General features: G+C 39.2%; 2 protein-coding genes across 4 annotated transcripts in view; one reads left to right on the plus strand and one right to left on the minus strand.

The window, feature by feature from the left end:
- LOC126175554 (chitooligosaccharidolytic beta-N-acetylglucosaminidase) overlaps positions 1 to 4642 on the plus strand; it is a 210436-nt gene extending 205794 nt beyond the window's left edge. For all 3 annotated transcript variants that reach the window (XM_049922401.1, XM_049922400.1, XM_049922399.1), the window contains exon 7: positions 3644 to 4642. In XM_049922401.1, the coding sequence (XP_049778358.1) occupies positions 3644 to 4022 (379 nt within the window). In that variant the 3' untranslated portion in view covers positions 4023 to 4642. The remainder of the gene's footprint in view (positions 1 to 3643) is intronic.
- Positions 4643 to 9946: 5304 nt separating this feature from the next.
- Positions 9947 to 22825, minus strand: part of LOC126176470 (probable glutamate receptor) — a 211571-nt gene continuing 198692 nt past the window's right edge. The window contains exons 10-11 of the mRNA XM_049923627.1: positions 15316 to 15509; positions 9947 to 10017 (exon numbers count right to left, since the gene is read on the minus strand). Of these exons, the coding sequence (XP_049779584.1) occupies positions 9947 to 10017; positions 15316 to 15509 (265 nt within the window). The remainder of the gene's footprint in view (positions 10018 to 15315; positions 15510 to 22825) is intronic.

Here is a 22825-nt window from a genome sequence, read left to right on the forward strand (position 1 = left end):
CACTGATACAGTTGGTGGTTGATTTAAGTACACATGTGCGACGAACATACACTAGGTGCACTCACTCACATGCACTAGTAACAAGATACAGCTAAAATATTTATAGGAGTGTGATTAACAAAGCTAAAACAATGCACAATGATAAAGTAATTTTAGGGTCAGCAAACACATCAAAAGCAATATGAAATGTAGTAAAAAAAGGAACAAACAAAAATATTAAAATTCAACATGGCATTGTTTTAAACAATGATCACGGTCTATTAGTCAGAAATCTTACTCTAGCAAATTACGTAAATGACTGCTTCATAAGTACTCCAGTTATCCTGTGTAAAAATTGCCTTAGGAACAGAGGAACCTCAGAATGATAAAGAGAATGAGGAATAAAATCTCTTCAGGGACTGACAAAGTACCTGGTTCAATCGTAATAAAATGTGCTAGTGTCATATCGAAACTACTCTCGCACATAATAAATATATCATTATCGGAAGAGGTGTTTCCTCAAAGAACAAAAATGTCAAAAATACAATATTGTTATATGTATTTTCAAAAGTGATAGAGACAGTTGTGAAACATAACATTACAAATTTCCTTGAAAAATTCAATGTCTCATCTGTACACCAACATGGTTTTCGCTAAGGATTGAGCACAGAATCAGCTATTACCCAATAGGATCAAATTTGGAATTATTGAAGGGATTTGGTACTGTACAACATGATATCTCGCTAGACAAACTAGAAGCTGTTGGTATATCAGGAGTTAAGAAAAAATGATTTCAGTCTTATCTCCATCATAGAAGACTTGTAGTAGGAACTACCTCAGCCAATATTAAAAACCAAAGCATTAAAACTTCCTGGCAGATTAAAACTGTGTGCCACACCGAGACTCGAACTCGGGACCTTTGCCTTTTGCAGGCAAGTGCTCTACCATCTGAGCTACCCAAGCATGACTCATGACCCGTCCTCACAACCACAATTCTGCCAGTACCTCATCTCCTACATTCCAAACTTCACAGAAGCTCTTCTGCGAAGTTAATTCACAAAAAGATTGACAACCAACTAAAAATCATGTGTTTTCTTATATATTGCAGTAAAGGCAACAAAATGAGGCAGAATCTCAGACATTGACATCATCACATAAGAATGACATAACAAACACACAAAACACACTTGAAAATGGGAATCATTTCCTGAAACACATTGTGCGAAAAATTAAATAAAGAAAATCATTACTGCTGGCAGACGAGTTATTCATAAACAAAGCTATTGTTTTCACAGTTGCAGGCTTTCAGAACCATTTATAATGGATCAAATCAGAAGTTTTATGGGATTAATGGTATAGCCAACCAATGGATAATGTTGTAGCTAACCAAAAGAATACAGAGTTTTACTTAGTGATTCAACCAATATAGTCAGAGAACATAATTCTAACTGAGGAGAAATCATGTATGGCTCAATCTTAGTTCCACTATTGTTCCTCATACATGTAAACAATCTTCCATCTAATATACAACAGGCAGAGTTAGTTCTTTTTGAAGATGACACAGGTACTGTAATCAATCCAAGCTACAAATAGAAACAGAAGAAATGGAAAACCAAGTTATTAAAAGTATAATTTACAGGTTTTCTCCAAATGGTCTCACCCTCAGTTTTAAAGAGAGTCAGCATATTCCATTTCATACATCTAGGGGCACTACACCAATGGTAAGTGTAGCACATGGTGAGGAAACAATAAATAGGGTGGAAACTTCAAAATTCTTAAGTGTGCACATTGATTAGAATTTAAACTGGAAAAAGCACATATTGGAACACCTATAAAATAGCTTAGTTCAGCCACATTTTCACTTACAACTATTGCAAATCTTGGGGCAGGACAAATCACTAAGTTGACATATTTTCATTGAATGCCACATGGAATAATTTTCTGGGGTAGCTCTCTTTCTTAAAGATAATTCCTCGTTCTGCAAAAATGTGCCGTAAGAATATTACGTGGTTCTCACCCACAATTATCTTGTAGACATCTGTTTAATGAGTTGGGAATTCTGACTACTCCTTCACATTGTATTTATTCCCTCATGAAGTTTGTTCTAAATAATCCACTACAGTTAAAAAAGAACAATGATGTACATAATTACAATACCAGAAGGAAAAATAAAATCCATTACTCCAAATTAAGTTTGTCTTTAGCACAAAATGATGTGTACAATGCTGCAATAAAATTTTTGATCACTCACCCTGTGATATAAAATGTCTGACAAACAGCAAAGTAAAATTTGAAAATAAACTGAGAAATTTGCTTCTCGACAACTCCTCCTACTCTGTAAAAGAATTTCTATTACTGTAATGTGTAAAAGGTGGAGGGTAGGAGTTACTAACTCACATCCCTATCTTTTTTCTTTTTGGAAGAAAAAAAAAGCCTTTGAAATGTTCATACTGTAACCATATGTACAAATTAATTTGCAATGTGAATGTAAAATGTCCCACTCCCTATCATTATGATCTATTGTGCAAAATGATACATGAAAAGTGTAACTAACTAACTGAAAGTAACATGGAGGTTGGGAAAAGATGCAGCAATAATGCCATGCAAGTGGAGGAAATAAGTAACTGGAGAAGATCATTAGTTTATACAATTAAGTATGTTGAAATAAGACAGAGGTTCATTGATTTTTTTCCAATAATACTTTGTGTTTTCATTTGGAAATTTGCAGAACAATAAATGACAAGAGGCAAGGCAGTATCTGAAAGCATAAGTGTTGTAAAGATACGAAGAAGCATCGGGTACTTCTTGATATGCATCAGATGTTTGAGTTGCACATTTTGTGATTAACATTTGTGTCACTGCCTTCAGCACAACTAAATTTTAAGTCAGTATACAAACATGTTGACACTATCCAAAAAGCAAAGTTTAACTAAGACAGTCCTCCAATATAATTGCACCTGAGTAGTAACTAATAGAGATAGAAGGCTGTGTTTCTGTGAAAATATTTTCAGACAAGTTGAAAATATGAAGATGAAATGGAAAGTGAGGGAAAAAATGATGGGCGCAGTCAGTAAAGAAATTATTAAAATAAAAACCAAACGCTCACAATTTAGACTATGGCTGAAAATTGATTTGTAGAATGAGAAAATCACACACACACACACACACACACACACACACACACACACACACACACACACACACACACACACTCACACACACACACTCTCTCTCTCTCTCTCTCTCTCTCTCTCTCTCTCTTAAGTAACAAGAAATATGCTGGGATATGATGAACAGCTAAAACTAAAAATTCATATAAACAGCTGAGCAATATCAGAAACATAAACTAATGAAATTGTGAGGCTGAAGCTGGTGAAAAGTGTAAGTAAAGACTCACAAGAACTTTCCCATTATTATTTCATCTGCAATAAGGTGGCAGGCAGCAGTAAAGTGTAGTATGCAGTAGTGGACACAAGTAATATGAACATTACCATAGGCTTTGGTTCAGATTCTGCTTCTTGGCCACTGCATGTTTGAAAATGACTTTGTATTTATAGTTGTATACATAGCATAATATGTTTTTGAATGATTAGTATGCTCTATTCACAGTGTTCTGTTTTCATAAATAGTATTTTATGTATGAACATAATGCATTTATTTACAGATTTGGAGCATGGATTGGGTCCGGCAACAACTGGTGTTCACCATATATTGGGTGGCAGAAAGTATATGACAACAATGTGTGGGACCTGTTATCAGCATTTGGTATAGATGTTGGAGAGGGTTCAGAAGCACGGAAGTTGGTGCTTGGCAGTGAAGCTGCACTGTGGTCCGAGCAGGCTGATGAGTTTGCACTTGATGGACGTTTCTGGCCCCGTGCTGCTGCCCTTGCTGAACGTTTATGGACTGATCCTGTAGAAGGCTGGATGTCAGCTGAACACAGATTCCTGATTCAGAGGCAGAGGCTTGTTGATGAGGGCATTGCTGCAGATACCATAGAGCCTGAGTGGTGTCTACAGAATCAGGGTCACTGCTATGCATAAGGGATACATGGCACAATGTGTTTGTGTATGAACAAGTAATACTGAATGATCCAAGACTGTAAGAAATATCATGAAGATACAGAAATTGACAATCGTTTTTTGAATGATACAGCTTAGTTTAAGGAGCAAACTGAGGAGGCTGTGTAATAGATATAACTGGTTTTATGATGACTGACACTATATTAAACTGCATTTTTTGTATGTGAGATTGCTGCACCAATATTTCTAATAATTATATGAAATGATTCTTAGATTGTACAGTACAGAATACAATCATAAATAAAAAATTATTACAATTTTTTTAAGGTTTAATGATCTTTAAATCAATGCCTATGCATAAATTATGAACAGCAACCAACCACATGGCCACAGATAAGAGTGATACTGTACCTCAGAACCCAGAGTGATTTTGTGATCTGTTACCTATGTGTGATCAACATTATTCATTGATTTGTAGGCAAACAGTTGACTTTTCCAATTTTTATTTGTCGTTTACACTTTGGAGTTCAATTGTTACATTAAATCAAACTCTGACCAGAGTGTACAGTGTGTTTTGAATAAGACTGTCATCATTGTGAATATTTGACTGTTACCTAGAAAATAAAGAAATTTTTTACAGATGAATGCATTTTCATTTAAAGAAATTTGAAAGTGTTTGTTGCACAGAAGAATATAAAACTGATTCACCCCACATCATAGTGAAAGACTTTATTTATCATCCAAGTAACAAGCAAATATAAAAAAAAATTACCTTTGTCCTAAAAAATCTAAAAAGAATGATGAAATGGTTCTTAAACATGACATGTTGCAATTACATCAGTTTCACATATTTATTACAACACTAAAATAATAATTTACATTAGTGGGTACCATATAAGTAACAGAAATAAAATAATGAATTCATAATTATTTTACCAAGACATTCTACTAATTAATCATGAGATTGTACACAAAGAAGTTGGTACCTCTTCAGTACATAAACTGAGCTTCTCAGAGTGTGAAACTTATATTCCAGATTTATGTCTTCTGCAACAAATGAGAAGCAGCTGCCTCAGTACCAAGATTCTGATGCTAATTTCTAAATCTACATATGCTGTTCTCAAGCCACTGGATATTGTATGGAGGGGGGTTCAAGGATGAAGTTGTAGGAATGAAATGTTGCTGTTACCAATATGGAACAATGGAAAATGACTATTTATCCATACGCCCTTATATGCCATGATGTCTTATATTACTGCAGAATCTACATAACATTTACAAAGGAAACAGCAGCATTATTCCACAGAATTTAACATAGGCTCTCTACATTTACCCCACAGTTTGAAGAAGCATATGTTGCCTTTTTTCCAAAACTATCTATCCTTGAGGGTCCCAATTATATCAATATGCTGCATTGACTTTTGATAAATAAAGCAGTGTATATCAGAATTCATTAAATGCCTGTTGTCATGTCTGATTGATAAGGACTTAAATGACACAAGCAGTACTCTGAAACTCATCACACTGACATCTTGCATGTAGTTTCCTTTAAAGGTGCACCACATTTTCGATGAGCCTCTACCATTTGCCTTCCCAAATTTTGATTAACATCATTGTCCTCCAAAATTTTTGAACACTGTGTGCCACTACTACTGTAATCCAATACAACAGAGTGTTTTTCCTTGTTGTATGAGTTAAAGTAGTTTACCTTACAAGAAAAGGAACAATGAAGGGAAAAAACAGGAAAAATGAGTTAATTATACATGTACTTGGCCACACATGTGGTTAAATCAAGTGTGTAGTGCACCTCTGAACCACTCTGCACCTTATTTGAGTTGCCTATATCTAACAGCCCCTTCTTTTCCTTCTGTGGCTGCTGTTCACTACCTTTGAGAGGCCATTACTCCAGAAGAGGTAAGACCAACCAGCCATATTTGCCAATGAAATGCTATGCCTTGAACTTGTTTGTTCAAAGTATTGGACCAGTCTTTTAGCTATTCATCTTGTACAACTGTTCCCACACTACATCAGACCTAAACACGGCTCACTAGCTACAATTAGGTGTCAGATTGGTTACAACCTTGCTTCCTGTTGTTTTTGGATAGTAGTCAACTATTTGACCAAAACAAATCATAATTTATAATCGTCCTTAGTCATGGCTACCTGATGGCTGTTCACTTCTACACAGAAGCACATATGAAACTATATTATGCACTTTCAGAAACTTAAGTACAGCAATTACTTTAAATGTCAGTACTGATTACTAGTACCTACTGCTCAAGAACCTGTGCTCAGTTACTGGTAAGAAGCAGGACCTTACTGTTCAGTGTTGAATAGTCTGGGCTACTGCCCATGTTTTGCCTACTCTATCTGGCGAAAGTTTTTATTATTACTCTCATTTTTACATGGCACTGATATAAAGATAATGGTTTAAATAACAAGTTACTACTAAATCAACTATGTTCTCAAGACTGTGATGAACTATTCTGCAGGTGTGCACTGTAACTGCCTTCAGCAGTTGCCAACAGAGAGGAGGAGGCAGTTTTTGGTCCTGTATATTCTTCCGTATGTTTTAGGACAACACAACAGTTACTGACATTACTACAGAGATGATGGGTACAAACTTCTGTTTCCACATGGCTTTCACCTCAGCTGCCAAGCTGGGTTATTCCTGACCCAGTACTGAATTATGTATAATAGTAGTGGCAGCAGATGTGTAGAAGTAGTAGTAAAATCCTGTCAGTCTCTTGCTTCAAGTATTTCATTACATCTTTAAAAATCTCAGTTTCAGGTTTCTGTTTGTCATCTGGAGGAACAGTCTATACTTCTCAGGATTTGTCGACGATCTCTGTAAAACAGAAAATTTCAGGGTTCAGTTAGTCTGTTACATTAATTCCTCTTGCAAAGACATATTTTTAGTAAGGAAGCAGGGGAAGAAAGGAGCAGGATAATAAACAAGATAACAAAATTTATAATGATATTTTATTTTAATAATAAGTCCTAAACTAAAAATGCATAACAAGGCTGCTGATATTCTGAAGATCATGTTGGGGGTGACTTCTGGAAATATATTTTATTAAATACTCATCTTCAGTCGAAGCTCATTTTTATGTCCATGTTTGAGTGCAAATAAATTTATTTTTGGATAGATTTTGCCATAGCAAACACATTTTTTTCTTATTTTCAACCCAAACATGTTTCATTGAAGTTGCTGCATTATCAATAGTTTTTAGTTGTTTTCTATTAAATAACAGGAAAGATTTATTGTCGCCTTTTAATTAAAATATTCACTAATTTGAAAAACTTGCCTGGACAGCCATTCATGTTACCTGCTGCTGCTGCGATACGTGCACTGGTCCCAGATCGAATCCGCTTGGCGGATTAATGATAGGTGGCTAGTGTGCCTATCATCTTGGATGTGATTTTTAGGTGATTTCTCACACCTGATTAGGTAAATACCAGGCTGGTACCCACATCTTGCCTCAGTTGCACAATTCTCAAACATTTCAAAAATGTTCTCACACTTTCACATGGAATAACACTAGCTGTGGACAGAGGTACATAAATTCTGTCTCAAGGCTGCAACAAAGGGCATCAGGCCACCCTCTACCACTAACATTACCAGGTCCAGATCAACATGCCAAACTTTTAAAGATATAGGATAAAGCCAGGAAAAAGATGGCTTTAAAAATTTAAAAATAAATTTTTTATATACTTTGTGAAGATATTTTGTGGTTTCTGTGGCTCACAGCTATAGCAGTTTCTCTTTCAGTTTATAATCTGCAATGGTGGAGAACTTAATACACAAAATATTTGTACATCAAAAATATATGACTGGCAATGTCACTGTCATGGTTGAACTTAATGTGTGTGTTGCATTTGTTGGTTTGTGTTGTTTGACAGTTCTTTGAGGGCAGGCACAGAGGTCCATTGCAGAGACCTCAGTATTCAGTTATTTCTTTTCACTCACCTCTGGTTTTCTGTATTTGGTGGTTTGCTTAAGTTACTAGTTTATTTTGGGGGGGGGGTGGAGGGAAGGCTCTTGCTGCATTTGAAAATTTTTAGGTCAGTGTTGATGCTTGTTGCTCCATATCCATCATTAGGTGTTCTTTGAATTAAAATGACAACTATTATCTTTTACTGCTGCTTTGTGAACCTAATGTTGAAATTTCTACTTGTCAGTCCCATATAAATCGAACTGCAGTCCTGACATGTCATCTGACAAATGTAGATATATTGTATTTGTTTGTGTTGGCACTAGTTGTCCTTAGTTATCTCTGTATTGAGTTATCTGTTCTGTAGGCTGCTTTTAGTCCTCGTTTTATGAGTGCTGCCTGTCACACAGAAGAGGTTATAACCAGTTTTTCTGTGAGAATTTTGTAAAGCACTTTTTGATAGCCTACGCAGTGTGCTTTAGCTCAGAGTACAACCAACCACAAAGTTAAGTTACAGGCCAATTTGTCTGGCCTAAAGTGAAGGCAGACTGCAAAGCACGGACACAACTTGCGTCAAGTGTCACTGGTGTAAAGTCAGATGTTGAGCATCCCCAAAACATTACAGCTATACAATACTAAAATGATGTCTGCAATACATAAATGTTGACCTCGTGGGACCCCTGCCCAAAATGGCAACAGATCATATAACTCACTGGGTGGAGGCACTGCTCTTGGTTGATATTACAGCAGAAACATTTTTACAAATGTGAATATCACCTAGTGGGATGTGGGTAACCACTTAAAATGACATCCAGGCTGGCCAGCACATCCTCCCTTGCTATTAATCTGTTAGGCGGATTCAATCCACACTCGGCACACCTCTCCTGGACATTCTATGACACTTTAACAAGTGTGGGTATTGGGGCTGAGTCCATGTAACAGATACAAACTATCCTTCTAATGAAGGGCTGCCTGAAAGGTGTACTATCTCTGATTGCAATAAATCATCAGTGGCACCCTTAACTTGTCCATAGCACACTGCTAAGTCTTGTGAAAAATATGAGGGCCTTGTGTAGTATTTATTCTATGAACTGTGTTGTCTTTGATACTTCTCTTTGCTCTAGGAACATATGTGACAGATGGAACACTGGAAAAATCCTACTAGAAGTTCGTGCACTGACATTGGCATTACTGATCTGCATAAACACATAATGTTCCTTATGAGGTGCATGTGCATGATGCTGGGACAAACGGTGATTCTTCTCCACATCTACAGCTCCAACTGATGACTCAAGGCTACCGACACATTTCTGTATGTGACATATTACATCCTTTTGTGTCTGTCTGATATTATCCTTGCTTTCATGGTCAATATTATCTAGCTTTAATAAAGTCTTTGTCAACATTTAATGCATTTTGTTAGGCTACATAAACTGCCTGACAACTTTGGAGGTCCAAGCAAAGTTTTTCATTGGTCCCTTAAGATTTTCCACATCCTTCAGACCTGCTGGTATACGTAGAACTGGAATGGTAGATTGTTCTCCCAAATACATAGTGTATTTCTTCATTTTAACTATTTCTTTCTAGAATCTTCCAATTCTTTCTACTGTTGGCCATCTTGGATTGTAAGTCTTGATGCTCCTAATGTAACTTCACACATCTCATCCTCACATGTTGGTATTTCTTGTTCATAGTGGCCATTTTCAACTTCAAGGTACGGTATGTATTCATTAATTGTTTAGTCACTGTTGAACTGGAAACTGTCACTGGCACTTGTGAATGTGTGGGTGGTCTGTCTGTCATGCTCAGCACTGATTCTGCATTGACAGTGTTGTCAAATGTGCCATCAGTGAGGCTGCAAGAGAGGCACAACTGTATTAAAAAATCTGCACCCAATAAGTGCTCATTTATGTCAGCTATCAAGAGACGCCAGATGAAAAGTTTTTGTAGTCCAGGGTCTGCAGTGTGGGCGATTGTTCAATATAGTTTGATGTAAGTGTGATTTGAGCTTCACACCTGAAGGATGGAATCTGCAACCTCTATTTGAGATGCTGTTTTTGGAAGTATGCTCACATCAGAACCTGTGTCAATTAGGAAATACTAGTTTGATGTCTTGTTTAAGGTATACAACCCACAGCTATCCTGTGTGGGTTGAACTGAACTTGTCTGGCCAACCTGCTGTAGTGAAGGTACATTTTTATATGTGCTGCAACCTGTAGCACCTATTATAAGTCACAGCTGGAGGTTGGGTGACTGCACAGCACAGAACATTTGCATTTCCCAAAATGTGTTTGAAACCAACTCCAAGGCATCAGTTCTGGGTCAAGGATAGAATGTCCATAATCATCAACTGTGAATATCTGATGTGTGCAGCTGTCTGGAACTCCTGCTAGCAGTTGTTGTCTGTTGTTTACATGTGGCATCAAGTCATGTATTTCTGCAAGTGCTCAGCGTCCATTGGAGACTTGCTGCTGCAGTGGAGAGGTTAGAGACAACTTCCAGCATGCCACCATAATAGTGTTGCTGATGGTACAGGAGTGCTAAAATTCTATCTACAATTTGTAAACTGTCTTCTCCCATATCATATTTGTGGTTAATAATTGTAGCGTGTATCTGCGGGGGCATGTATGTTGGATCAATTAATTCATGTAAATGACTCCACAGCTGTGAATTTGTTTTGCTGCCCAAATTTTCTGCGTACATCACTTGCTGCAACTGTCATTCTGGTGATTTAATTAAGTGTTAGACCAAAGTACTTTTGCTGCATCAGATTTATAGGTTCAGGAGGCAACTGAATCACATCACTTGTGAGGTAACCATATTCCCCAACACTGTCTACTTGGCTGGAAAACTTCTAAGTGCTGTTCACTAGTGCCAAGGATTGCTTCCACAATGGCAAACCAAGTTCTTAAATGATCTGGTTGAAAAGGAAGTGGTTTAGATGGAGGACACTGTCTCATAGGTATTTCATGAAAAACGTGTCCATAAGGCACTAGTTCTGTCGGTCACTAGTTCTGTCGGTATGAAGGCTTTGGCAGAGGTAAACCCAATCATGTGGTGTGGAAGAAAATTCAGAAAGTCTGTTGTTTACCCCAGCCAGCCGGGTTCGACATGGTTGAAGGAATGGATTCGATGGAATTGTTTCCAACATGGGAGGACAAAGAAAAGAATGCATGGCATTGCAGTGCAGATGTGAATTAGCAGGGAATACTGTCCTGTACACTATCCTGTGCTCAGTGAATTTAATCAGAATTGTTTATAAAGTCATTTAAAGGTATTGACTGTGCAACACATTGTATATATAGTTGTTCTATATGACCATAATTATGTGCTTGTGGTGAAAGTTTTGATTTCACTGTGTACACTGTATGTTCAGCATTGTTTGAAATATGTTAAGAGCCACTAAGGAAGTCACCGTGCTGGCCAAATGGTCCAAGTAACAGTTGTTCACTGGAATGAACCACTGTTTCTGTGAAGTACCCCATTGCATATCTCAGATGTTGCCAGAAATGGTTTGCTTGCTTGTCACAGGTCAACACTAGGAATTCCAGGTGGAGTAATAGTTGAAATAGCACTCATGTGGTTCTAAAGTGAAATTGCAGTATTTTATTGTTTGTATGGTACAAAGAACTAGCTGAAAGCATGCTACACTACAAAAATTAAAAAAAAAAAATAAAAACGCTACTGGAAGTACTGGTCACTCAGTGATAGTTGCAACTATTTATTGCTGTCTCGATGCAAAGTACTAACATAAATATTGATTTTATTTTAGATTATTATTCAGCTGGACTTCAATGAAATTTACACATGGTGTTTCATTTAGAGCAGTGATTGCCAACCTTTCTTACTCCATTATCCCGGAGTGCAATCAGACATTAGCAGTACCCCTGCCCTCATTCCCCCCCTCCCTTCCCCTAATTATCACCAACTTTAGCACCTAAATAAACTGTAGAGTGAAAGACTTTTCTTGGAATGCTTTTATGTGTGTGTGTGTGAAAGACTTTTCTTGGAATACTTTTATGTGTGTGTGTGTGTATGAAAGACTTTTCTTGGAATACTTTTGTGTGTGACTAATTGTGATAAAGTAATTATTGATACCTTTGAGTCTTACAAAACTGAGATAATAGTAATGATCTTTAGAAAATAATTGAGTTTCATGACTGAAACAGATTCGAATCGTGTAGTTTTACGCCTAAGAAAATTTCATTTTACCCCTCAGGGGGTAATTACCGCCAAGTTAGGAATCACTGATTGAGAGTATGACCACTGTTGTTTACTTGTGGTACAGCCAGGTCAGTTTTCCTTGGTTGAAATGTCATAAGTCTTTGTGAGATTAAAACTTGAAATTTTTTACTGTGAACCAGTTGTGGGATTGCTCAGCTACCATCTATGTTATGCCTCTTATTGTTGAGTATGAGCTTATTGTTATTGTACTTGTCCCATTAGTAAACACTATAGTCTTTTACGGCCCTACAAAATCACTTGATTACTTATTAGTTTAAGAATAGGAGTGGTCCTACTACCAAATCTTGTGAGACTCCACATGTTTTGTTCTCTCATTATGAGTTTAATTTTATTCCTATAGTGCAGGTTGTCAATATGACCCTCTGCTTTCTGTTGATGGAGATAAGACTCCATCTACAAACAAAAGATGCCATTTATGCTACAACATTTCATTGTACCAATACTAACATTTACTTTCTTAGCGTCCAGTTAACATACATTCCTTCTAAAATGTCCTAGACATGTCAATTAATACTAAAAATTTTTGTGAACTTTACCAACTGACTATCAAGTATTTACAACAATGTGCACACACTATAACTTGGCTCTTAGCTATGCAGATGGCTGGGAAGGAGACATGACAGTATCACTCTGATGGTTCTGTTGTGGAGGGCCAGCGAATGGTAGGAGAAATATGAACTTTCTTATTTTCTTCTTCCTACACATTTAATCATGTTACATACAATCTCATGCACCTGACTGTAAAGTATTCTCTCTACACCAGCAGAGTTTTGAGACTAAAATGCCACACTGTGAAGAGCAGGTATAGCTATGATAATATCCAAATTGTAATTGCTGACAGCCAACATGAAAATCATGAAATGACTGTGACTTAAGGACATAGACTCTGACTCGTCTAACAGAAAGAGCACTAATGTGCCATCTGTGTATGTACAAGTACTACCCTATCCTGTATGAACTAAATGTCAAATGTGCTCTTTGAATTAACACATTATGATAGCAACTGAATAAAATCTCCTCAGTTTTCAAGTTGCATCATTTTGAATAAAACACTCGAGTTTTCGATCGGTATCTCAGCCAAAGTCGTCAGGAGTACAAACAACTGGCTGCTGGGACTGGCATGGCTTTCTGCTCATATAGACACAACAGCGGCATCTGCCACAAATCAGAGGGCTGAAATGATGAGTGCCAGGAAGGTGAGTTGGGCAGCTCATAGCAGTTCCGGCCTGCCGTGGGACTGAGTGACATCAAGTATTGTGAGTGGCCAGTCCAACATTTTACTGCCATTCCAACCTCCCTACGAGTGTAAGGCATCCATCTTAGCTTTCCTAGAAATATCAAACACCTGCCCCCCATGCCCTATTTGGATGTTTTAGTTGAGTGGTCATTCAGTGTACAGGAAACCAATGCACACTGATCAGTAATCAGATACCGACAGTTTTCAACACACTGTGTACAAGAAAGTGGTCCTGATCATGTTAGCACACAGAGTAGAGATTATTTCTGGCAATGAGCACCTACACTCTGAATTGTAACATTTTAGACACATGTTCAGAGAAAATGGTTATAGCAAGGGCGACATTGCAAACACTTTCAGGAGCCACAGACCAAGGACACTATGTGAATCAGCAGAAAAGGCCACATCATCTGCTTTCCTGTCATAGTGTGAGACAACAAATAGTAAGTTAGATGTGGACTGAGACCAGTGTTTTGGTTTGCCTTCAAGATACAAGATATGCTGTACCCTTTTAAAGATGACATAGCTCTTCTCATACCCAGTGTGTATGGTGTTCTTTGCAAATGTGGCAGCATCTACATAGATCTACATAGACCAAACAATTCACACAGCAGTTGCAGAGTGTTGTGCTGAGCGTAAGTGACATATTAAGAAAGTGAGCTTGACAAATCAGCCAGAGCTGGTCACTGCCTGGAAAACAGACACAAAATACCACTTGAAAAGATGAGAGTCTTGCCTCATGCATTAACATATTGGGATTCCGTTATAAATGAGGCAGATAAAATTATAATAAACAGTAACAGTTTTAATAGGGGCGAGGTACACACTTAGTAGGACATGGGGACAGGCTTTAGATACTGAAACAAAGCGAAGGCAGGTAATTGATAACTGTCGGGAGGGGGGAGCGGCAGTTCTAAACATGACGTCAACCTCTCACACCACTGAACATCACTTGGTCCCGTGGCAGGCAGTAGCTGCTATGTGCTGCCCAACTCATCTTCCACATGTGCATCATTTCAGCACTCTGTTAGGTACCAGATGCTGTGACTGTCACAATGTAAGTGGAAAATTGTGCCAGCTCCAGCAGTCAGTGGTTTTTATTCTTGATGACCATAGCAGAGAGTGCCATTGAAAGGTCAAGTGTTTTATCTGAAATGAAGAGGATTGAAAACAGAGAAAAATTTGTTCAGGCATGCTGCTGCGAAAGACCCCAAGGACATATGATAGCAAACTCTCTCTGTTCCTGTCTGCTGCAAACTGGACAGTTGGCCACAGGTAACAATCATTATTTTAAACTAGCTCATACTTTTCCTTCTAGAAGCTTTACAGAACTACCATCAAGAGAATCACAAACATCAAACAGACAAAACATAAGACCAGTACGCTTACAGCTGCCATCAAATGATGACAATTCCAGATGCTCCAAGAGTTCAATACCATCCCTTTCAGACTTTCTTGTTGACATGTCTAGGTGAGCAGTGTAGCCGTTTCCTCATTCGAACATGATTATCAGGATAGCTTGAGTAACCTTCTAACTGTTTAACCAGCATACTTCCCTTTGGTGTTAGAGCAGTAGAGGAGTAGGAGGTAAACAACACTATGTTCTGTTTATATAGGTCACATTTTAAGACAGGAAATAAACAAAGAGCATAAGTGAAAAGCAAGTAAGTAAGGCTGTCTGTGCAAGAATTAAACATATGCACTACCCATTGCTAGAAATCACAGAGCATAGGCTACAAATTACACTAATAGCTAGGTCATCTTATCCAAAACAATAAATTTTTATTAACTGAAGCATTACATCAGAGATTATTAAACAAGTATCAGGATTAATGTGTAAAATATGAACATCAAATCAACCAAATAATGATGAAAGGTAATGTTACTTGTACCTTACGCTTTAGATGCCAGCAAATTTCAGCTGCACCAATGAGGGAGGCCACAAGGATGCCAATCAGTAATATACCAAATGGAGACATAAGTTGATCCATGTCCACTGCTTCCCAGTGGTCATCTTGCTCATATTCTCTGCGTGGCCACCATTCTCTGTACAGTTTCTGGATAATGCCATTGCGCCGAAGAACTTGGATGCTGCAAAACATCATTTTTCAACAAGATGCATTCATCATCAGCAAGGAAATGCAATCAGTGAACATTTAACCAGTGCTAATGAACAGTTTTCCACTGCTATAAGCTTCTGACACATGTCTAAGCAATAAAGAATCATTTATAGTGTACTGACATTTACTAGATACAGTTGGTTACTTCTTCAAAGGTGAAAGTAAATCATAGTAGTCAGTTTGTCACTACTATACACAGTGTAGTGAACTGAAGTGTTGCTGTGAATTTAGACTACACTTACATGGTTTTTTTCTGAAACATTTGAAAAAGAGAAAAAAAAGTAGACATCAAAACATTCTAATGAGCCGGGATAAAACATCTTCACTCCATAGATGGCAGTCAATAATATTGTATGATTAAATATTGTTCACAAGCCATACTAATTCTAGTTCCTTTTGGGTATCTCTTCTCATAGTTTCATTCCTCTCTTAGAAGTACTAGTATCAGCTTTTGTGAAAATTAACTAAAGGATTACCCCATCACAGAATAATCAAATATCAGGTATCTCAACAAAATACTGATCTCCAATGAAGCACCCTGCCATGAAAATATGGAGTTGAATTCTGGCACTTGTCATGGGCCCCACACACAACATGACCCCCTACATCCACCATAATTGTCACATACCATGTGTAAGAAGTTCCTCATTCTCTCAACACTAGCTGGTACCTAGACTCACTCACCATATTAAATATGGGAATATTGCTGACATAGGTTCCAATTAGTGTTCCACACACCTCTATAATATGGAATGTTGGTGGAAATAAGTCAATGGTACACACACTGTGTTGTGTATAGGATAATGAGCATGGTGTTCAACACCTTGCTGACACTTTAAAAGAATATGCAGTCATGGATGCCTGAAGCACTGACAATGTCTGGTGAAACTTGAGTAAGAGTAGAAAATCTGTCCTCCTTGCCAACTGTGTCTTGATTGCCATGTGCATACTCCTAGCTGTTCATCCCTTTTGACAGGATAATCCAAGGTCCTCTGTTTCCCCACTGTGCTTTTTGCACATATGGAACCCAACTGGAGAAGTGTTTCAAAATCACAGGTGTCAACATCTGTGATAAATGAAGGTTTGAGTTACACATGAGCCTAATGGTTAAGGTGAATGCTTATGACAAGCAGGAAATCTGGATTCAAGTCCTGGTCTGGCACAAATTTTCAATTATCACTATAAATTCAAAAATATCTTTCTTCAATAGTGAGATCATACATTGATAAGAGAAATTACAAAACAGAAATGAATGACAAATGATATCTATATTCAGCAATTCTAAAAGAAACACAGGGCTACTAGTAGAGTTATAAAATAACAAGTTTCAACAGACATTGTCAGTGCCTCAGGCATCCGTGACTCCACATTCTTTCAAAATGTCAGCACTGTGCTGAACAGCCATTCTCAGTATCCTAAACATACTACATGGAGTGTTCCATTGACTCATTTCCACCAACATTTGATATTATAGTGTTGTACCGAACACTCATTGGAACCTATGCCAGTGATACACCCACTTGTTACTGTGGTGAGTGATTCTAGACACCAGCTAGTGTCGAGAGAATGATAAACTTGGTACCATGGTATGAGGAAATTATGGTGGATATAACTGCTGCATACCATGGTAAAGAGTTCCTCATGCTCTCAACATCAGCTGGCATGTAGGATCACTCGCCATTCTAACATGTGGAAATATAACTGACGGAAGTGTCCGCCCCCGGTAGCTGAGTGGTCAGCGCGACGGACTGTCAATTCTAAGGGCCCGGGTTGGATTTCCGGTTGGGTCGGAGATTTTCTCCGCTCAGGGACTGGGTGTTGTGTTGTCCTAATCATCACCATTTTATCCCCATCAACGTGCAAGTTGCTGCAGTGGCGTCAAATCGAAAGACTTGCACCAGGCGAGTGGTGTACCCGACGGGAGGCCTTCATCGCACGCTGTGTTCCACACATCACAATAACATGGGATGGTGATGGAAATGAATCAATGAATCCCTATTTACCTGGATATATTACCCCCCTTTAATTAACAGGTTTCTTAAGGAAAAAAATATTTTTTACACATTCTGACTAATCAAAATCATAATTTTTTATTGACGTATGGTACCAGCCTAAAAATTTAATGTTACACGTATTCTAAAATTATACATTCTGACAATACAAGGAGAATTTAATAAAAAGAAATTGTATATATTAATTTTTTTATCTTCACTGCCTCATTTTGTTAGTCTGTCGGCTGTGGTATCACAATTTTTAATCATCATCCTAACAGGACAGTTTTGAAACTTATATCTTTGATGTCACAAATATTTGTCTGTTTCTTCCAAATATGTTCTGTTTTCTGAGGTTGTGGTTACGGTGTGATCTGAGAACACTGATGTTTTTTACTGGAAAAACAGCAGATTTTGCTTCTATACTTACTTGAGAATGTTGTAATATCTCTTGCTTCCAAGCACACTGTCTGCCCACCACTCTCTCAGTAGCTGTGTATGAACCAGCAACTAGCACCCCCCCCCCCCCTACACTTGTCTACATTGAGATTCAATTGCCATTCCCTGCACCATGCGTCAATTCGCTGCATTTCAGTACAATTTTCCATTGTTACAACCTCTCGATACACCACAGCATCATCTGCAAAAAGCCTCAGTGAACTTCCGAAGTCATCCACCAGGTCATTTATGTATATTGTGAGTAGCAACGGTCCTATGACACTCCCCTGCGGCACACCTGAAATCACTCTTACTTCGGAAGACTTCTCTCCGTTGAGAATGACATGCTGCGTTCTGTTATCTAAGAACTCCTCAATCCAATCACACAATTGGTCTGATAGTTCATATTCTCTTACTTTGTTCATTAAACGACTGTGGGGAACTGTATCGAACGCCTTGCGGAAGTCAAGAAACACGGCATCTACCTGTGAACCCGTGTCTATGGCCCTCTGAGTCTCGTGGACGAATAGCGCGAGATGGGTTTCACACGACCGTCTTTTTCGAAACCCATGCTGATTCATACAGAGTAGGTTTCTAGTCTCCAGAAAAGTCATTATACTCGAACATAATTCGTGTTCCAAAATTCTACAACTGATCGACGTCAGAGATATAGGTTTATAGTTTTGCACATCTGTTCGACGTCCCTTCTTGAAAACGGGGATGACCTGTGCCCTTTTCCAATCCTTTGGAACGCTACGCTCTTCTAGAGACCTACGGTACACCGCTGCAAGAAGGGGGGCAAGTTCCTTTGCGTACTCTGTGTAAAATCGAACTGGTATCCCATCAGGTCCAGCGGCCTTTCCTCTTTTGAGCGATTTTAATTGTTTCTCTATCCCTCTGTCGTCTATTTCGATATCTACCATTCTGTCATCTGTGCGACAATCTAGAGAAGGAACTACAGTGCAGTCTTCCTCTGTAAAATAGCTTCGGAAAAAGACATTTAGTATTTCGGCCTTTAGTCTGTCATCCTCCGTTTCAGTACCATTTTGGTTACTGAGTGTCTGGACAGTTTGCTTTGATCCACCTACCGCTTTGACATAAGACCAAAATTTCTTAGGATTTTCTGCCAAGTCAGTACATAGAACTTTACTTTCGAATTCATTGAACGCCTCTCACATAGCCCTCCTCACACCACATTTCGCACCGCGTAATTTTTGTTTGTCTGCAAGGCTTTGGCTATGTTCATGTTTGCTGTGAAGTTCCCTTTGCTTCCGCAGCATTGTCCTGCTGGAATTCATTTCATATCACTTTGTAATGTTATGCCTCGATATTTAATCGTTATGTCTGTGTCAAGCAACACACCACCAATACTGTAGAAGAATATTACAGGGTTGTTTTTCCATCCTATCTGTATTAACTTACATTTTTCTACATTTAGAGCAAACTGCCGTTCATCACACTAAATAGAAATTTAGTCAAAGTCATTTTACACTGGAAAGCCAAAGAAACTGATATACATGCCTAATATCATGTAGGGCCCACGCAAGCACGTGGAAGTGCCGCAACACGACGTGGCATGCGCTCGAACAATGTCTGAAGCAGTGCTGGAGAGAACTGACACCATTAATCTTTCAGGGGTGTCCATAAATCCGTAAGAGTACGAGGGGGTGGAGATCTCTTCTGAACAGCACGTTGCAAGACATCCTTGATATGCTCATTAATGTCCATGTCTGGGGAGTCTGGTGGCCAGCGGAAGTATTTAAACACAAAAGACTGTTTCTGGAGCTACTCTGTAGCAATTATGGATGTGTGGGGTATCGCATTGTCCTGCTGGAATTGCCCAAGTCCATCGGAATGGACAATGGACAAGAATGGATGCAGTGACCAGACAGGACACTTAGGTATGTGTCACCTGTCAAAGTTGTTTCTTCGTATCTAGACGTATCAGGTCTCCCATATCACTCCAACTGCACATGCCCCACACCATTACAGAACCCCCACCAACTTGAACAGTCCCCTGCTGACATGCAGGGTCCATGGATTCATGAGGTTGTCTCCATAACTCTATACATCCATCCACTCGATACAATTTGAAATGAGACACGTCTGACCAGGCAACATGTTTCCAGCCATCAACAGTCCAATGCCGTTGTTGATGGAACCAGGCGAGGCGTAAAGCTTTGTGTCAGGCAGCCATCAAGGGTATACGAGTGGGCCTTCGGCTCCGAAAGCCCATATCGGTGATGTTTCGGTGAATAGTTGATGGCCCAGCATTGAAATCTGCTGCAATTTGCGGAAGGGATGCACTTCTGTCATGTTGACTGATTGTCTTCATTCGTCATTGGTCCCGTTCTTGCAGGATCCTTTTCCGGCGGCAGCGATGTCGGAGAGTTGATGTTTTATGGGATTCCTGATTTTCACGGTACGCTCGTGGAAGGTCGTATGTGAAAATCCGCACTTCATCGCTACCTCGGAGATGCTGTGTCCCATCGCTCGTGAGCCAGCTATAATACCAAGTTCAGACTCACTTTGATAACCTGCCACTGAAGCAGCAGTAACCGAGCTAACAACTGCGCCCAGACACTTCTCTTTTATAGGCGATGCCGACCGCAGCGCCGTATTCTGCCTGTTTACATATCTCTGTATTTGAATACGCATGCCAATACCAGTTTCTTTCAGTGTGCGATTTGCAGGGGGGGATGGGTGGGATCCCCCCCCCCCCCTCTCTGCATCAGACCATCCCCTCCTCTGGCTTTAGTTTATGCATCCCAACCTGGGATGTTTATTTCCCACGCACTGGAGTAAAACTTTACATATAATTTAAATTTGTGGAGCCGAACACTGAAAGTTTTTAATATAATACAGTCTTACTTTTAATACTATTAATATGTTTGCTTATTAATTTTGAAAAAGTGTTATGTGGTAGTTAAGCATTCAAAACATTTAGAACTAGATCGTCATTCTCATGTTGTCATTGTTGCTTTCGTAAAGGTGCGTCATCCGTTTGCTTGCGAGCTTCCGAGGGAAGTAGTGTGGCAGTCATACCGCGGCAGTCGTACCGCAGAGTTGGGTGAGCTGGGGTCTGAAGTTCCCACCCCGGGCCCTGACACAGGGTGGTGACCGGCCCGGTACCTGTGCGAACATTTACCGTTAGGCCACCTTTTGGCAACGGCATGGCGCGGACTAACGCGCCTGGGACGAAAGCACACATTACTAAATAACGCACCATCGTCTGCTTCTAGTTCCTAGGATACTATTTCGTGGACCTTCTTCAAATACTCTTATCTTCCACCATCGTTTTCTTTTCCTTTGGTTTTCATTTCCGTTGTTAGCTGCATGTGCAAGTACCAAGTAGGCCGCCGCTGCGATACTTTATCATGCTTTATACTGCAAGCCCGACACACGTGTGGCACGAATTCTGTTGCTTTGGTATAAATTAACCTGCCGCAAGCAAAGTACGCCACATTTCCGTAGCATGCCACAATGTTGCAACACGTCGCCCCAGCATAAATGAGGCTTTAGAGCCAGGTCTGTATTGTATGGTGGATGTGATGTGTTGCGTACGAAACTAAAACCTGCAATCAGATCCAAACGTCGTGGAAGAGGTGTCATCCTGCAGCAAGATAACGCTCGCCCACATTCTGCCAAACGGACAGCCGACGCAATAAAGGAGTTGAGATTCCAGGTGCTGGAACATCCATCATACAGTACAGACCTGGCTCCAAGTGATTTTCACATGTTTTGACCCTTAACGGAAGCACTACAGGGAAGAAGATTTGAAAGTGATGAAGACGTCATTGCTGCGGTGCAAAATTGGTTGCAGATGCAACCGAAAAACGTATTTTCTGATGAAATAAAAAAAGAAGTCGTAAAACGTCGTGAAAACTGCATTTAAGTCCAGGGAGGTTACGTAAAGAAATAACGCATGTTTCAGTTTTCTATCATCAGATTAAGTACAGCTTTTCACAAATGTGCCTTTACTTTTTGAATACATACCTGTATGTAGATGATTTTGTAAATAAGCTTTACCTATAATGTACTTTTAGAGATATAACAAGGGATGGCTTTTCTGATAGTGAATACGCGTGAATAGTGAGTTTCGGCATTAATATCTATTTATAAGTAACTGTTTAACCATGGGTAACGCCACGGTCCAAGCTAGTAACATATGTAATTATACTAACCCCGTAAGACACCCCCCACCCACCCGCCCACCCCCCCCCCCCCACCCCCACTGGTAAAAGCACAAATCGCACACTGGTTTCTTTGGCGCTCCAGTGTATGTTGTTCTATAGCCATCCAACGACGATACTTTACCAGTATACTACAGCATCGTCAGCAAACAGTCACATATTGCTGCTCACCCTACTTCTCAGATGATTTATGTATATAGAGAACAACAGGTGTCCTGTCATTCATTCCTTGGCCACTCCTGACGATACCCACTCGCCGTCAAGGACAACATACTTGGTACTATTACTTAAGAAGTCTTCGAGCCATTTTGGAAATCTTTTCTGTATGTGTGTAACTTTGTTAACCGTCTGCAGTGGGGCACCGAGTTAAACGCTTTCTGGAAATCTAGAAATATGGAAACTTTCGGTGCCCTTCTTCCATAGTTTGCAGGATATCATGCAATAAAAGGGCAAACTGAGTTTCGCATGAGCAATGCTTTCTAAATCCATGCTGGTTTGTGGACAGATTCTGTTCTGTCTCGAGGTAATTTATTATATTCGATCTTAGCTTATGTTCAAGAATTTTACAGCGTATCAGTGTTACCGCTATGGGCCTGTAACTTTGTAGGTCTGTTCCCCTGTTGTTATATACAGGAGTAACCTATGCATCTTTCCTGTCGCTCTAA

This window comes from Schistocerca cancellata, chromosome 3, assembly GCF_023864275.1.
Source record: "Schistocerca cancellata isolate TAMUIC-IGC-003103 chromosome 3, iqSchCanc2.1, whole genome shotgun sequence".
Lineage (NCBI taxonomy): Eukaryota > Metazoa > Arthropoda > Insecta > Orthoptera > Acrididae > Schistocerca > Schistocerca cancellata.